Source organism: Coenobita brevimanus, chromosome 51 (genome assembly GCF_032717465.1).
Source record: "Coenobita brevimanus isolate Jiangsu-jjx chromosome 51, ASM3271746v2, whole genome shotgun sequence".
Classification (NCBI taxonomy): Eukaryota; Metazoa; Arthropoda; class Malacostraca; order Decapoda; family Coenobitidae; genus Coenobita; species Coenobita brevimanus.
In genome coordinates, this window is record NC_137004.1 from 36,206,112 (window position 1) to 36,220,714 (window position 14,603).

The following is a 14,603-nucleotide window of genomic DNA, read 5'->3' on the forward strand; positions in this document are numbered from 1 at the left end:
TCCACGGCTCTACAGTATATTTCCGGTATTTTCTCAGTATATTTCACTTTTCAACTTTCCTCTCTTCACTCTCTTAGTTCCACTTTCCTTCTGTATTCTCTAACAAAGAAGTTTAGTCACTGTTACCGTAGAGTACCAGAATATCTTTCGTCCCATCGTCGTGGTAGGGTGCTCAGGTGGGCCTCTGCTGCCACAAGTTCTCCCCAAGCCCTCTTAGACGCTCACCCTCTCTGACTGACTTCCAACCTTCCGTTTCTCCCTCAGGAAAAGTACGGGGGCGGAAGCAGGCGTGTACCATTCATATCCTTCGTTCACTTCTCTCAGCGTCCTCAGTCGGGTCTGATCCATAACATTTTGAGGTAGTGTCCATTGTGTAACACTAATTCACACTAATCACGGTTACCTCTTAGCTCTGAGTCATTGCTCTCTCATCTTGTTCATGACAATACAAGCGATGAGAGGATGAGGGTAATAATGTGCCACGTTTCTTCTGCCTTGACATTGTACTGCGTGATTCTGGGTCAATTTCTCGTCCTGTTCATGACAGTACAACGATGAGGGTAATTGTATGCCTTGCTTTTCCGTTTTGTCGTTGCTCATTCATCAGTTTGTCATCGCTCATTCATCAATTTCATTTTTCATCATTCACTATTCCGCAGCTTCTTCATGTCAGTCAAGGTATCTCAAGTATTTATACTTCCAGCGTAATGTTTTCCGGTACCCTTTACCCTTTATTGAAATTGGGACAGCATGATAGTCTTCACTGATTGATTGTTTTGGTTGTTGTAGTTGTTGTGGTTGTGGTGTGAGTGGTTGTGGTCCGGCGGTGGATGAGTCAGCCGCCTGTGTTGTGTCCCCCATTGCATGCCGGGTATATTAGTCATCACCATCGTCGTTACTGTTGTTGTCTATACCACTGTAGTTATTGCTGCAGCAATCAGCAATATGGTAAATGTGTTAAAGAGAGAGAGAGAGAGAGAGAGAGAGAGAGAGAGAGATGCTGACAAGTCTAGGGAACTGAATGGAGAAAAGGTTGGCTGAATGAATCATGCGCGGAGGGACACATGAGAGTTTGGCATCTTATTCAACTTCACAGGCCTTGTCGACGGATTGACTTCGTCAGTGAGGCAGGCTAATGTTAAGCGCACCTATAAAGATTTTTTTTTTTTTTTTTTTTCAATGCGCTGATGGCTACGACTTTGAAGTAGAGCCAGGAGCTTAAGGGCTTGAATGGTGCGTGAACGAATATCTGACCCATTTCACTGTTCATGCTCTTGGTGGTTCTCAGCCCTACTTCAGTCCATCCTTTGGTGAGCAAAAAGGTGAGTGATAAGTTATATTAATTTTGATTACACAACAGTAAACCTTGAGGAGGGGGGGGAGCTAACCATTGGGGCCCTTTGGCATTTGCCCACTGTGCTTATAGGGTTATTTAGCACTAAATGCAGTAATAAGAAAAAATATAACCATTAGTGTAGATATATCACACAAGCACCTTAAATACAAACAGGTGATGATGGAAGAGCGATAAGTAATACCATAGAAAATTGTTTTACTGGTAGAGCAAATAGTTTCCCGGCAACAATCAAGAATAACGAAGGAAGTATATATTTCCCAACGTAATGACTTGAGTGCTAGTACATTAATAGCTACCAAGTTTTTTATACCAACAGTAGGAGTTTACGTTGCAAAGTATATAGATGAAAAAGGATATAATCAATACGGAGAAAATATAATGTGGTCCTCTTATTAGTGGAACGCAGATGAATACAAAGATTCGCGAATTTTTGGCGGAATATAAGATTCAAGGTATGATATTTCTCATAAAAATAACTGTTTAGGAAGTAATGTGTGCTAACTTGTTATTTACGTGAAACTAATTAAATTGATTCAAAAAACAAATATTAAGGTCAATACAAGCACTGAGAGTGATTCGGTTGAAATTAGTAATAACAAGACGAAATTAGTCCTGGGAGCCTTATAAAGACCTTTAAAATTAAGCAGAGAAGATAGCAAATAATTCTCGGAGGAGATTAAGAAAGCAGACCAGCCCAGCGCGGTGAATATCGTAAAGTGGCAGAATCACACAGGGGATGCAGGGTCAACGAAATTTCTAGAAGTACTGCACAATATTTCCTGTCAGTATGTCAGGAAACCCACCTGAGATAATGAAACAGGCCTGTCGATTTGGTTATATCTAAGAGAGAAAACGTCATCATTGATGTAGAAGTTGGCTGAGGACTAGGAAAAAAGTTATCGCGGTGAAAATAAGTTCAGATTTAGGTGGAATGACCGTTCCATTGAAAGCCGATCGACTCGTAATTATTTTCGTCCAGGGGACTGAGCTTATTTCAGAACCATATTTCATGGGCAGGCTGATTATTTTAAGGACAACGAGATCCCTGGGGAAGCTCATGTCGTGAGAGATGGACAGGAAATGGATGGGAATGTGAGCTAGGTCTCTGAGGTCACTGGGGAAGTTCATGTTAAGGGTGAAAGACAGGACATACGTGGGGATGTACTTCAGGTCACGGGGATTATATTCAGGTATGGTACCAAGTAGACTTCGGTCACTAAGATAGTTATGACGAGTTAGTCAAAATAACTCATAAAGACCAAGATAGATATATCCTTTCAAAAGCGTTTAGAACGAAAATTTCAGAGCCGAGATGGTTAAAAAATCATATTAAAATATTTGGTACGCCATATATAAAATATATGGAAAGGAAAATGTGGAGAGGAACAATTACCGGAACATAACTGGTACTCGATTTTATATAGAGAAGTAAAGAGGAAGATAAAGAAAGCAAAACGAGGTTATGGAATGATGTTTGCTCGAAAATCAAAACTTCGAAAGAAAGAAAAACTCACGAGTTTTTATCATTTGACCGTACGAAAAATATAGGATAGGACCTTTTACAATAGAACTGAGAGAGAGAGAGAGAGAGAGAGAGAGAGAGAGAAGGATGGAGGCAAGTATACGATTAAAATTACTTGTCAGTGATATATGTCTAAATATCATTTGTCAATAGTAAAATTCTGGGTAAAGATAACTTGTCATGCCTTTATTGATGTCATATTACAAGTGTCGTCATTATTTTCTTTTGCTTTTTATATACCTTCCAATCAACATCAACTTGGAGGAACTGTGTCAACAATAAAGTAATTCTGTTCCAGAGATAACAATATTTTCTTTATTAGTAACTGTAACACCATCAATACAAGAAACAAGGGAGAGAGATCAAGTCAAGTATATTATAACGAAGGAGAGAGAGAGAGAGAGAGAGAGAGAGAGAGAGAGAATGGCAGCGATGTGGGAACAGAGAAAAGAGGGAGGCGATAGCAGGGGATAGGAGGAAAAAACGGAAGGGGGGGGGGCAGGGTGGAAGAGAAAGAGTGAGGAAGGCAGGTGTGGGAAGGTAAGAGAAAAGGATAGGGAAAGGGTTGAAGGGAGGGATTGGGGGATTAAAGCGAGGGGTCATTAACAGCTGCTAAATAAATATCACCAAAAAATCATCATCATCAGCAGCAGCAGTAGCAGTAGCAGTACCCTATTTTCCGCTGTTGGGAAGAGGGAAGTAACAGAGTACAGTATCGTGTCCAGTAGTGTCCAGGGTGATGAAGTATGCAGTACATTCTCGTTCATGTTTGAAGTTTTCGAAATCATCTGCTCCACCTCAGAAACCAACATTCCTCTTCATTTGTTTAAAACGCTTTCCAAACACCTGCGAGGTAGAGATGGTTCTGACACCTGCCAAATTAACCTTTTCAAAGTGAGACCCATATTCTTTTTTTTTTTAATTCTTTTTCTCTTTAAACGATTTTATAAAGCTACATGAGAATTTTATAATCTGATGAAGTAGATATGGCATTTATTAACCTTTTAAAACAAGAGATCTTTCCTAAGCTGAACTAAAATGTATGAAGACAGCAAGAACGAAATAAACAAGAAGCGGCGACAAGGCACGCAAACCCGTCCCCGGCAGTCATATTAGTGCTGGAGTAGAAACACAACAGGATATCTAGTCAAAGATGTCACATATCAAATCTGGAGTAAATCGGGTGAAAACTGACTGTTATGTAATTTGGAATTTTAGGCCTAACCCACGTGACGTTGACCCCCCTTCCGCTAACTGGGGGTGACCCCCCTGATGTAATGAGGCATGTTATATGATGCAGATTTGAAAGATGCCCTTTCAAGTTTTGGTTACATGTCGGTATGACGAATCTGAAATGAGTTATGGCGAGAAAACGATTTTTTTTTCTTACATTTTTTGGGCCTATAGCCTTAATTTTAAATTTAATCAGGTGATCAGGAGGCCATAGCCCATCATTCCTGTAATTTTAGTCAAAATTACGTCAGTAGTTTTCGCGTAAAGTTGTTAACAGACAGACAGACAGGCAGACTGACAAACCGAGTGAAAAAATACTTCATAGAAATTAAGGAATTAAAATCGAGTTACAACCTTTTTCAGGTGCACATCCAAAAGTACTCAATTTATTCTTCTGTCTTTCTTAATTAATTTTCTTGGGTTTCTTCATCCTTTTTACCTCCCCCCCCTTTTTTTTTAACATGCACTGAACACACCCAGCTGTCTTATTTTTTGCCTGCCACACCTACCTTTATTTCTACCTCACGTACAGAGCCATCACCCTAAGTATAACAATTCTTTATAATACCAACATACTGTCTAATCACAGTCTCTTCTCCAGTCGGATGACGTGTTTTTTTTACTTAAAGGTGTATAAATTAGCATTCTTTCATGGATCTCTGTATTAACGGTATCGGTTCCCATTAAAATGTTAAAGCAAGAAGATAAACTGCCGTATTCCTTTATATTTAGGATAGCTAATCAGACTTTCTTCATTAGTCGCATCTCGGCAAAGTAAAATAAAACCTAAACATACCGGCTACCAAATTTCGCTGTACAGTGTACACTATTTTTATCGCCTTTCGTCCCCTAGGTATGAGCAATCAGGCCTTCCTGTTGGTCAGCGTGTAGACTAGATAGCTGAGCACGAAACAGATGAATCCAACAGGAAACAAGATCCTACACCAAGTATTGAGTCTAAAGTAAAAACTAAGGATGGGCTCTTTCTTCTCTAAGAATGCGTCGTTTTTGACGTTAGGAAACGGCATCATTTTGACTGGAGCAACCTTTTTCATGTTCAGATGGTTTTCTTTTTCCCTGTGGCGGTTTTCCCTGAGCCAGTCGATGATCACTAAGAGCAGGACTATGGTGAAGTTCGTGACGATGCAGAACACGAACCAGATGTCGACCAACTGGTGAGGAAATTAATGTGAATTAGTGCTGGTTCTGTTTTAGGACCATAATCTTTAGTGAGTTTGGAGATTTCATAACATTTTTTACTTATCGATTTATCCTGCACATTACACCACAATGTAGTTTTGTATGTTATTGATGCAAACTATGACCACATTAAAATGATCTAAGTAACATATAATTAAATGTTGAAGTTTCATATGCTAAATATACTGTCAAACAAGAGGTGCTAGAAATCTTATTAAAACCTAAGATACACACATCAAGAAGACAGTGATGGTTAGGTAAGCAATGGTATCTATAAGCATCTTAATCATATCATTTTATCTGCCTGTGTCTGTTCTCTGTTCATCGGTCCGTCCTTCGTCATTCCGTCCTCTTCATATATAATAGTTCTTCATTCCATCATAAGCCTCCCACTAGGATATAAAATGCTCATTCATATCATCCTTCGACCACATTCTTACTGTAATCGTTCATCAATCCCAAGCCACCCTTCCACATTTACCTCCTCATATCTTCCTTCCATCTCTCCCTTCCACGCTAATTCATCCCATGCCATGTAACCCTCTAAAATACATTCCATCACTTTATCCCTCCACCTTTCTCTCACACTTAAATCCATCATCCCATTCCAAGTTACATTCCCACATGTACATCTGCTCACAGCTTATCCTTCTGCCTCTTTGTTCTCTCTTAGGCAGTGTTCATCCCCTCCCAAGTCGCCCCCCATATAGAGGCTGCTCCCTTACCCTATCCTTCTATATTTTTTCCCTTACTGCAGTAGATCACCCCATGCCAAACCACCCTCCCACATATACCTCCCAATTTCCTTTCATCTTTTTCTACCATGCGGCCCTTCATCCCTCCCAAGCTTCTCTCTCTCTCTCTCTCTCTCTCTCTCTCTCTCTCTCTCACACACACACACACACACACACACACACACACACACACACACACACACGCACACACACTCAACCTTGAGATATGCGGTCCTCGGAATGGCCTGGTTGGTCTGGAGAAAGAGAGCTGCCATGACCATGAGGGCGGTGAGAGAGACCATGATGCGGTTGGTGAAGTCCTCCAGGTTGAAGTAGAAGGTGAAGTAGGTGATGGTGACCAGCAAGGTGGTTGGGACGTACCTGCAATGGATCACTTTCACCTGTGTGTCTGCTTACCTGGCTACTTTCACTCATTAAATGTTTTTTTTTTTTTTTAAATAGTAGGTCTTCAGGTACAAACACTAACACCATCTCTCTCTCTCCCTTTCCCTCTCCCTCTCTCCCTCCCTCCCTCTCTCTCTCTCTCTCTCTCTCTCTCTCTCTCTCTCTCTCTCTCTCTCTCTCTCAAAAAAAAAAAAAAAAAAAAGTCTTCTTAATTAATAAGACCCTATGTACATAAATATCTAAGAACCTAGTACCAAAGAACGCACTCGTAATAAAGAACATATGTACTTAACCCATTCAATCCTGTGACGTATATATTTTTTCTATTATTTTTGCTACCACCGGACGATTTTACTCAGCTTGGGAGATCCATTTTAAACTGGAGGGGTTAGATAAATCATTCACCAAGCCCTTCAACACAAGATGCCTGTCCCAAGCTAAGTAAAATCGTCTGGAAGCAGCAAGAATATACACTAAAACACGTGCCTGGATTCAGTGGATTAAGAACGTAATTACTGGAGAACGTAGGCACCGAAGAACGAAATATATAACAATGCAAATTTTGAAGAACGCCTTCACCAATGTACGAAATAAAAAGTAAATTCCAAAGAACGTAGTAAGCCATGATTAAGTAACAGGAATGACAAAAAAAAAGACGAAAATATTGAAGAACGTCAGTAATGAAGAACACAAGGACCGAGGAAAGTGATAAAGAACGTAAATTCTGAAGAACATAAGTACCGAGGAACGTAGGTAATACGAAAAGTAAACACTGGGGAACTTAATGAATGAAGAATGTATTTACCGAGGAATTTAGTTGACAAGGAACGTAAATATTGAAAAAAAAAATAATAAGCGCCGCAAAACGTAATGATTAAAGAACGTAAGCACTAAAGAACACAAGTACTAAAAAGGCATAATTTCTAGTGAATGTAATTACTGAAGAACGTAAAGACAAAAGACCTTACCTACATACTTCAAAACATGAGTACTAACGTTCCGCAGATGTAGTACTTATAGAGGTTGTAGAACGTGAGGAAAATGGTGATATGCGTGCGGCCCTCACGTTCACCCCCTTCCGTTCTCACCTCATGAACGTAATACTCCAGCAACCGACGTCCTCCCTAGGGTAAAAAGAGGGGTATAAATCTTAAGTTCAGTATCTCTTAGGGTTGCATGCTTCGTGGCTTGGATATCACGTCATTATGTTTTCTGTATTTTTTAAGGTGATAAAATGCTAATCGACAACACAGGGGTAATTGAGACAGATAACCGCTATGGGTAGTTGAGGAGGGAGGGGTCTGAGTTCTCTCCCTCCCTCCCTTCCCGCCTTCAGTAGGAGAGGGATTTTGATATACTGTAGCATCGTCTTATTGATAGACCTTTATAAATCACGAGTGAATTTGTTACTACAAGGAAGTTCACAATATTGACACCGACGTTTTCGTAGTATTACCATAAATCGCGTATAAAATAGAGAAATACCATGTGAAAATAACTTTGACGTGATATCAAGTATTTGCCGAACAATGTTACCTTTTGATTTAACAGTAAATAAGGAAATGCAACACTGAAATCGGCCCACTTATTACCTGTGTTTGAGAAGTTGCTTAAAATTTTCCTTTTTACGTCTCTGATACTACGAAAACTATCAAAGTCGATATTTTCAACTTCTTTGCAATTTAAAACTCGAAAGCCGTCAATTGCACTACCCACCAAGAAATTCACGCCCTGGCTCTGCAGTGCGATGCTCCGTGCAGCGAGGGTCGACCGTATGAGCACCTGGCACGCTTGCACGTCGAAGGGGTACATGGCCAGGTCGAACTGACATGCCGATTTGACCGTCAGGGTACGTATTTCTTGCAGGTCGTTCTCGCTGCCCTTGAAGAGTTCGTCTGGAAGATTGAGAAATTATCTGTGATGAGACTGAAGGAGTTTTAGAGGAGAAATTATTTTGAGAGACTGGATGAGTTTTACAGGAGAAATTATTCGTATATGAAATGTTAGAGACTGGAAGAGCTTAAGAGAAATTATTTGGAGAGACTGGAGGAACTTTAAAAAAGAAATTATATGTAGATACTAGAGGAGCTTTAGAAAAATTATTTGGAGATACAGAAGGAGCTTTAGAGGGGGAATTATTTAGATGTACTGGAGGAGCTTTAGAATAGAAACTGTTTGGAGAGACTGGAGGAACTGTAGAAATGAAATTATGTGAAACTGGGAGACTGGACATGCTACGGGAGAAAGGAGAGACTGAAGAATAAAAGGGAGTGAAGAAAATTAGGAATAATAACAAAAGGGTTAAGAGAAAAATTGAGATTAGAGGAAGCTGGGAGACGACCTTAGAGGAAAATGAGAGGCTGGAGGAGCTTTAGGAGAGTAATTATGTGAAAATTGAGAGACTGAATATGCTACAAGAAAGAGGAGAGACTGTAGAGTAGAAGGAACTGAAGAAGAAGTTAAAATAGAGGAGATCAGCGGAAACTTTGGAGATGAGGGGAAGTTTGGGGTAGAGATGAGGAGAAAACAGAGCCTGGAGACATTGGGAGAGGGGAATGTGAAACCGAACTGATATGCAGAATACATGATCAGGGTACGTACACTATTCCTCTCATTGCGTTCTCTCTCCTTGAAATACTAGTTAGAGAGACTGGAGAGATTGTTTGAATGCATGTAAACTTACATGCCCATCAGTCCCTCTCTTTCTCTCCCTCCCTACCTTCCTACCTTCCAGCACAGACCTTCCTACCTTCCTAAGCTATCGACCTCAACCTTAACTTACCTCGCCATCACCTACCTTCCTTAAGCCTAGCAATATCATCAGGTATAGGCGGAGCTGCTCGTTGAACTGATGTCTGTCCACCTCGCACCTCCACATCCACACGGCTGCCAGACCCGTCCTCCAGGAACACCTCGGGCTTCCACACTCGAGCGTCATCCCTTACACGGTTCATGTCCAAGTCGTCCTGAAAAACGATTGGAGTTAATGCAAACTCGTCACGAAAAGTGGTTCATATATATATATATATATATATATGGAGAGAGAGAGAGAGAGAGAGAGAGAGTGTATATATATATATATATATATATATATATATATATATATATATATATATATATATATATATATATATATATATATATATATATCGTTAATGGACCCCACATCACAATCCTAATAATACTAACCTGTGTACTGCTTGCCCACCGTATTTCTTATATGTATAAGGAGAACAAGAGGGTTTTAATGGTATATGGGTGGGCCTGTGGAATATTGCTAATACTATATATCTGTATAGCACTAATGTAATCCCAGTTATATTTCAGCTTGTTTATCAGTTACCAGCTGAATGCTATAAGCATTCCACCGTCATGTTCGGATTTCTCGACCGTGAGTTTCACGATGCGAGTGACTGAGAAGTCGTCCTGGATATGAAGTAGTTAATACCAGGCTTTTCGTTTTGTAATGCTGTTTTTGTCAGTGTATGTAACGCAGCTGAAAGATAGACCAACTTATAGTATGATTCCTTTTGGTTCTTTAATCCGGTTCTTGTCAGTTTAGTAACTAAGTTCATGGCAATTAGTCCAGTGATGTGATTTGATATGGTCTTCCCGTACGAATGTGTCTCCTTTATACACCGTGCATAAGTCATACTTCAACACGGTACGGTTAAGGCTCCATGATGATGGAAAAATCATCCTATACACGGCTATAATAATTTGATTTTTGGCAAGGTCTTTCTGTAGCACACAGCATTTTAGCAAACAGGATGCTGATTCAGTAGCAGTCTTGCTAAACTGACGATACCAAACTTAAAAATGAAGATGTAAGATGAAAACAAAAACGAAAAAGATGATGCTGAGGGAGGCGTAGACAAAGACGAAGCTAATGAAAAAAGGCATTACGCACAAAGGAAGAATAAGAAGAAATTGACAAACACCCACCTTAAGATGTGCAAATGTAAGCCTCCAGTCGCGCCAAGTGAAGACCAGAATCATGTCGAAGGATATTCTGAGATCGAGGAGGGAGAACTCTCTGACGGAGGTGATGTTGACGAGGACGGTGACGGGCACGGGGAACCCATCGGCAAAGTGGGGCGGAAGTTCACCTATGTATGTTTGAGGGATCTGGAAATTTTTAGATAGTTTGTTAAATTGGAATCACATGTATCAGCTGCACAAGGTTAGTTTAGGCAGATAACTACTGTACATCGGGTCCAAAGTTTGACAAGGGTATGCTCTGTTAATCTACCGTCCTACCCCCCTTGAAAATGATCTTTCTATAATTCTGAAAAGATTATAATAGGAACATCTCTCTCGCGCGCGGACGAAGTGTGGAAGAGGGATATGAACAGAAGAGGGGCAGGGAAGGAAGATGAGGGATGGGGGGAAATTACAGCGGGCAGTTAAATAAGAGCAAGTAGTTATACAGGGAGGGAGGGAGGGTTTTGTGTGCCTTTTTGCATCAATTTACTATCTACCTGTTTTCTTGTTGCCTGATACTGCAGGCTTTGAGGAAGTGAAGTCAACTCAAGAAAAATGTAATGTTGTCTTTGTATTGTCCATCAGTATCTTCCTACAGTAAGTTTGGTCGTTCACTTATTGTCTTTGTACTCTGCTGCTAGTCGACCAGGACTGAATTAATGAAAAAGAACGACGATTCCTCTTTAATTAACTATTGATTTTGTGGGAGGAACAGGAAACCAGGAATAATTTGTACTGTTCATGACCTGACTTTACTGCAAGAACAAACCTTAATTACGACAGGGAATTAATCGCTCTTTATTCACCTCACGTGATCTAATCTGAATAATCTGATCTAATAATACCAATTAGCTGACTTCACTTTGACCTAACTATGTCTGACCCGACCATAGTTGATTCACTTTAATTTTGCCTGACATAGCTAGATTAACCACTTCGACCTGTCTGTGCCTGACTTGACTTTAGATGGCGTCACATTGACCTAATTATTCCTGACCTGAACTTAACTGACTTCACCGGGACCTGACCTTAGTTGGCAACTCCTTGACCTACTCCTTTGCCTAGGCTAACATGATCTGTCCCTGAACTGATCTAACCTATCCATAGATATCTCAACCAATTTCTGCTTACCTGATATGACCTGTTCTAAACCAAAATGGATGAATTAATTACCGTATTTTTCTCCAAACTGACCTAACATACCCTAACCTGACCTAAGTCCCTAACTTTATACCTTAGTCTACTTCACCTTAATCCAGCATTTACTACCTCCAGGACCATCTGGGCTGATCCAATCTATCTACTTCCCCTTCCTTCCTATATTGTCACTTTTATCTTCCTCTCTCCCGTCTTCTTTCACCCACCTTCCTTCTAAAAAAAAAAAAAAAATACTTGATCTATTCCTGATATTACTTGACTTTCATATAACCAGATTTTAATGTTACCGAACCTAAATATGACCTAACTTCGATATGACCTGACCTTACAAGATCCAACCATAACATGATCCAACCTCGACGTGAACTAAGTTTTCCGTGATTTGACCTCATGTTGCATAATACTGGTGTAACCTGACTTCAGTGTTACCTAACCTTGACCCGATCCGATCCAGCCGTGTTCTGACCTTGGTGGTGGTGCAGTTGAGCTCGTCGCTGAGGTCAGAACAGTCAGCAAGGAGGTTACAACGCTTGTCAATGTGCACACACGATCCGTCATTACACGTGTACTCGTCCTCCTGTGGGTAAATACACCTTACTATACTCTGTTCACTCTAACTTGGTCTAAAATTGTCATCTCTTCATTGTGAATGTGAAGCTGTAATAAGGGATGAACTCTAGAATTACCACTGGAATATGGTGCTAGTCATCAATTAATGCGTTCTTTGTACTCAGTCCATTTTTACTTATCCTAAGCTTGCCAACTCCCTGTCTTAAATGCTGAGCTCTGACAAGAGTTTAATGCTAGAATGTGACGTTAGGTACGCCGAACTACTATGAAAATGGCTTAGTGAGTGCCGTAACGTTGTTTTATTCTACCAGTAAGCTATGGAAAATAACCTGCAACGGGAAGAATATTTCCTCCACGTGATGTGAACGAACTTCAGATTAGAATGGGTGTTGGGAGGGATGACAATCGACGATGCTGAGGTTCTCATTTTCTAACATTTCCAAGAGCATAGAACCCAGACGCTACAGATATACTGTACAGGAATGAAATGCTGAAGAGATGAATTAGAGAAGTGTTTGTGTGAGTGAGATAATCTCTAGAAAAGTTAACCCCTATACCCGGACGACGTAGTTTTCGTGTTACATTTTCTACCATAAAAAGATATTATTCTGCTTAAGATTTATTTTCCAAACTGCTAGGGCTAAATATAACCTTCACTGATCCGTTCAGTACTATAGGTTCTTCCTGGGCAAAATAAATCGTCGGGAGATTAAATAAGCATGAACGTCACAACAGAAGGCCTAGTAGCATCTCTTCCTTGGCTTTTTTTTTTTTTTTTTTTTTTTTAGCATGCAGTATTACACATTAAAATTCACTCGTACACCATTTGCGTTGTTTTAATGTCGACATAAACTGCATTAATAACATACATACAAGAGACAATCGAGCTGTGATGTTCAAAATATATCGCTAAGGATGAGATGCCACGAAACCTCCTATGCTTCCTAAAATATGGACTTGAGTCATAAGACCTTCCTCACCTGACATGCTGTGAAGACGAGGTTGACCTTGGTGGCTTGGTGGACCGAGCACTTGTCCCCCTCCACGATCCATTCCCTGAAGCCCATCGGGTACTGCTCTGAGAGAGAGAGAGAGAGAGAGAGAGAGAGGGAACTATGCTTATCGACAACATGAAAGCCCTTAAGACAAGCTGAATTTTAACAAGTTCAAGATCTTGTCACAAAAACTGGTGGAAGTACGGAGACAGGTACACCTATTAGTATTGTCCCTTATATTCCTGTCAGCAAAAAGTAAGAATAAATTAGAAAAACAGAATAAACTGGAAACTACACGCATTACAAAATTATTGCCTACATATCGAACAATTTTAGTCACATGCCGAAACCGTGTCTTTTTAGCAGGGGATATACCTAAAGAGGGTTCAAGTAGGACCGAGACTGTTGCATCTTCCCTAATTTCAGGACGTGGGTATAATGCTTAAATGCAGGATAATCCGTAAATATCTCCCCATCAAAAACTCATGCGACCATATCCTGTGTGCCGCGGAAACTGTTCACTCTGCTAGCGTAGGTGTAGGTATGGCAGTGGGAGAAGGGAATGAATTAATATTGTAGAGTAGACATTAATAACCCTGACTAACCTGTCCTCACAACACAAGAGAAAATTGCCCAGGGGAGTGGAAGAGGAGTTTTAAATATAAACCACCCTGTATTTCATTGCGCCGAAAAATTAAGACACAACTTCAGAAAATCGGCAGAAGTTTTGGTAAGGCTCAGATGTCACAGAACCATCGCTTGCATGGTAGCGTTTGGTTAAGTTACGTTTGGTTAGCCTGGAATAGGTTAAGTTAGGTTGTCACAGAAACTCTCGAGTGATAGCATTAGTGTAAGTTCGGTTAAATCAGAGTGTCGTGCAACAACCGCTTGCTTGGAAGCGTTTAGGTAGGTTTGGTTAGATTAGGTTAGGCTGTCATAGATCCACCGCTTGAACGGTAGCAATTATAGTCGCGGCGCACGACTCTCAGGTTGTCATTATCGTACTCTGGCAACGTACCATTTAAAAGTGCGTCCGATTTCGTATCATATTATACACGAATAATATTATTATGCACGAATATATTACACACGAATATTTTTATACACGAATATATTATACACGAATCACATGCGACTCATACACGAAATCAGACGCACTTTTGAATGGTAGGTTGTCGGGGCACGATAATAACCTCAGAGTCGCATGCCGCGACTATTTTTTTTTTTTTTTTTTTTTTTTTTTTTTATGTGTCCGACTCTGGGCATAGGCTTCACAGCCTGCTATCAAGGCCCAGCAGTCCTCCTACATGCCATACACCTCTACATGTCACCACTTCGGCGCTAACACCCACCATCCATATTGAATACATGCTAGGGCTGTCTTATACAGGACTGGTGTATTGGTGCCGCGACTATACTGTAGTTAGGTTACGTTACGATGGATT

The 14,603-nt window shown here is 40.4% G+C and overlaps 1 protein-coding gene across 1 annotated transcript; it reads right to left on the bottom strand.

Moving 5' to 3' along the window:
* Positions 1–4,975: 4,975 nt before the first annotated feature.
* On the bottom strand, positions 4,976–13,230 carry LOC145400211 (glycine receptor subunit alpha-2-like). Its single transcript, XM_080272725.1, has 8 exons — positions 13,144–13,230; positions 12,060–12,170; positions 10,397–10,579; positions 9,249–9,417; positions 8,168–8,346; positions 7,448–7,575; positions 6,265–6,427; positions 4,976–5,284 (listed from the first exon to the last, which is right to left on the bottom strand). Exons 1-8 carry the CDS (start codon positions 13,228–13,230, stop codon positions 4,976–4,978), a joined length of 1,329 nt encoding a protein of 442 aa, XP_080128851.1.
* Positions 13,231–14,603: the final 1,373 nt, after the last annotated feature.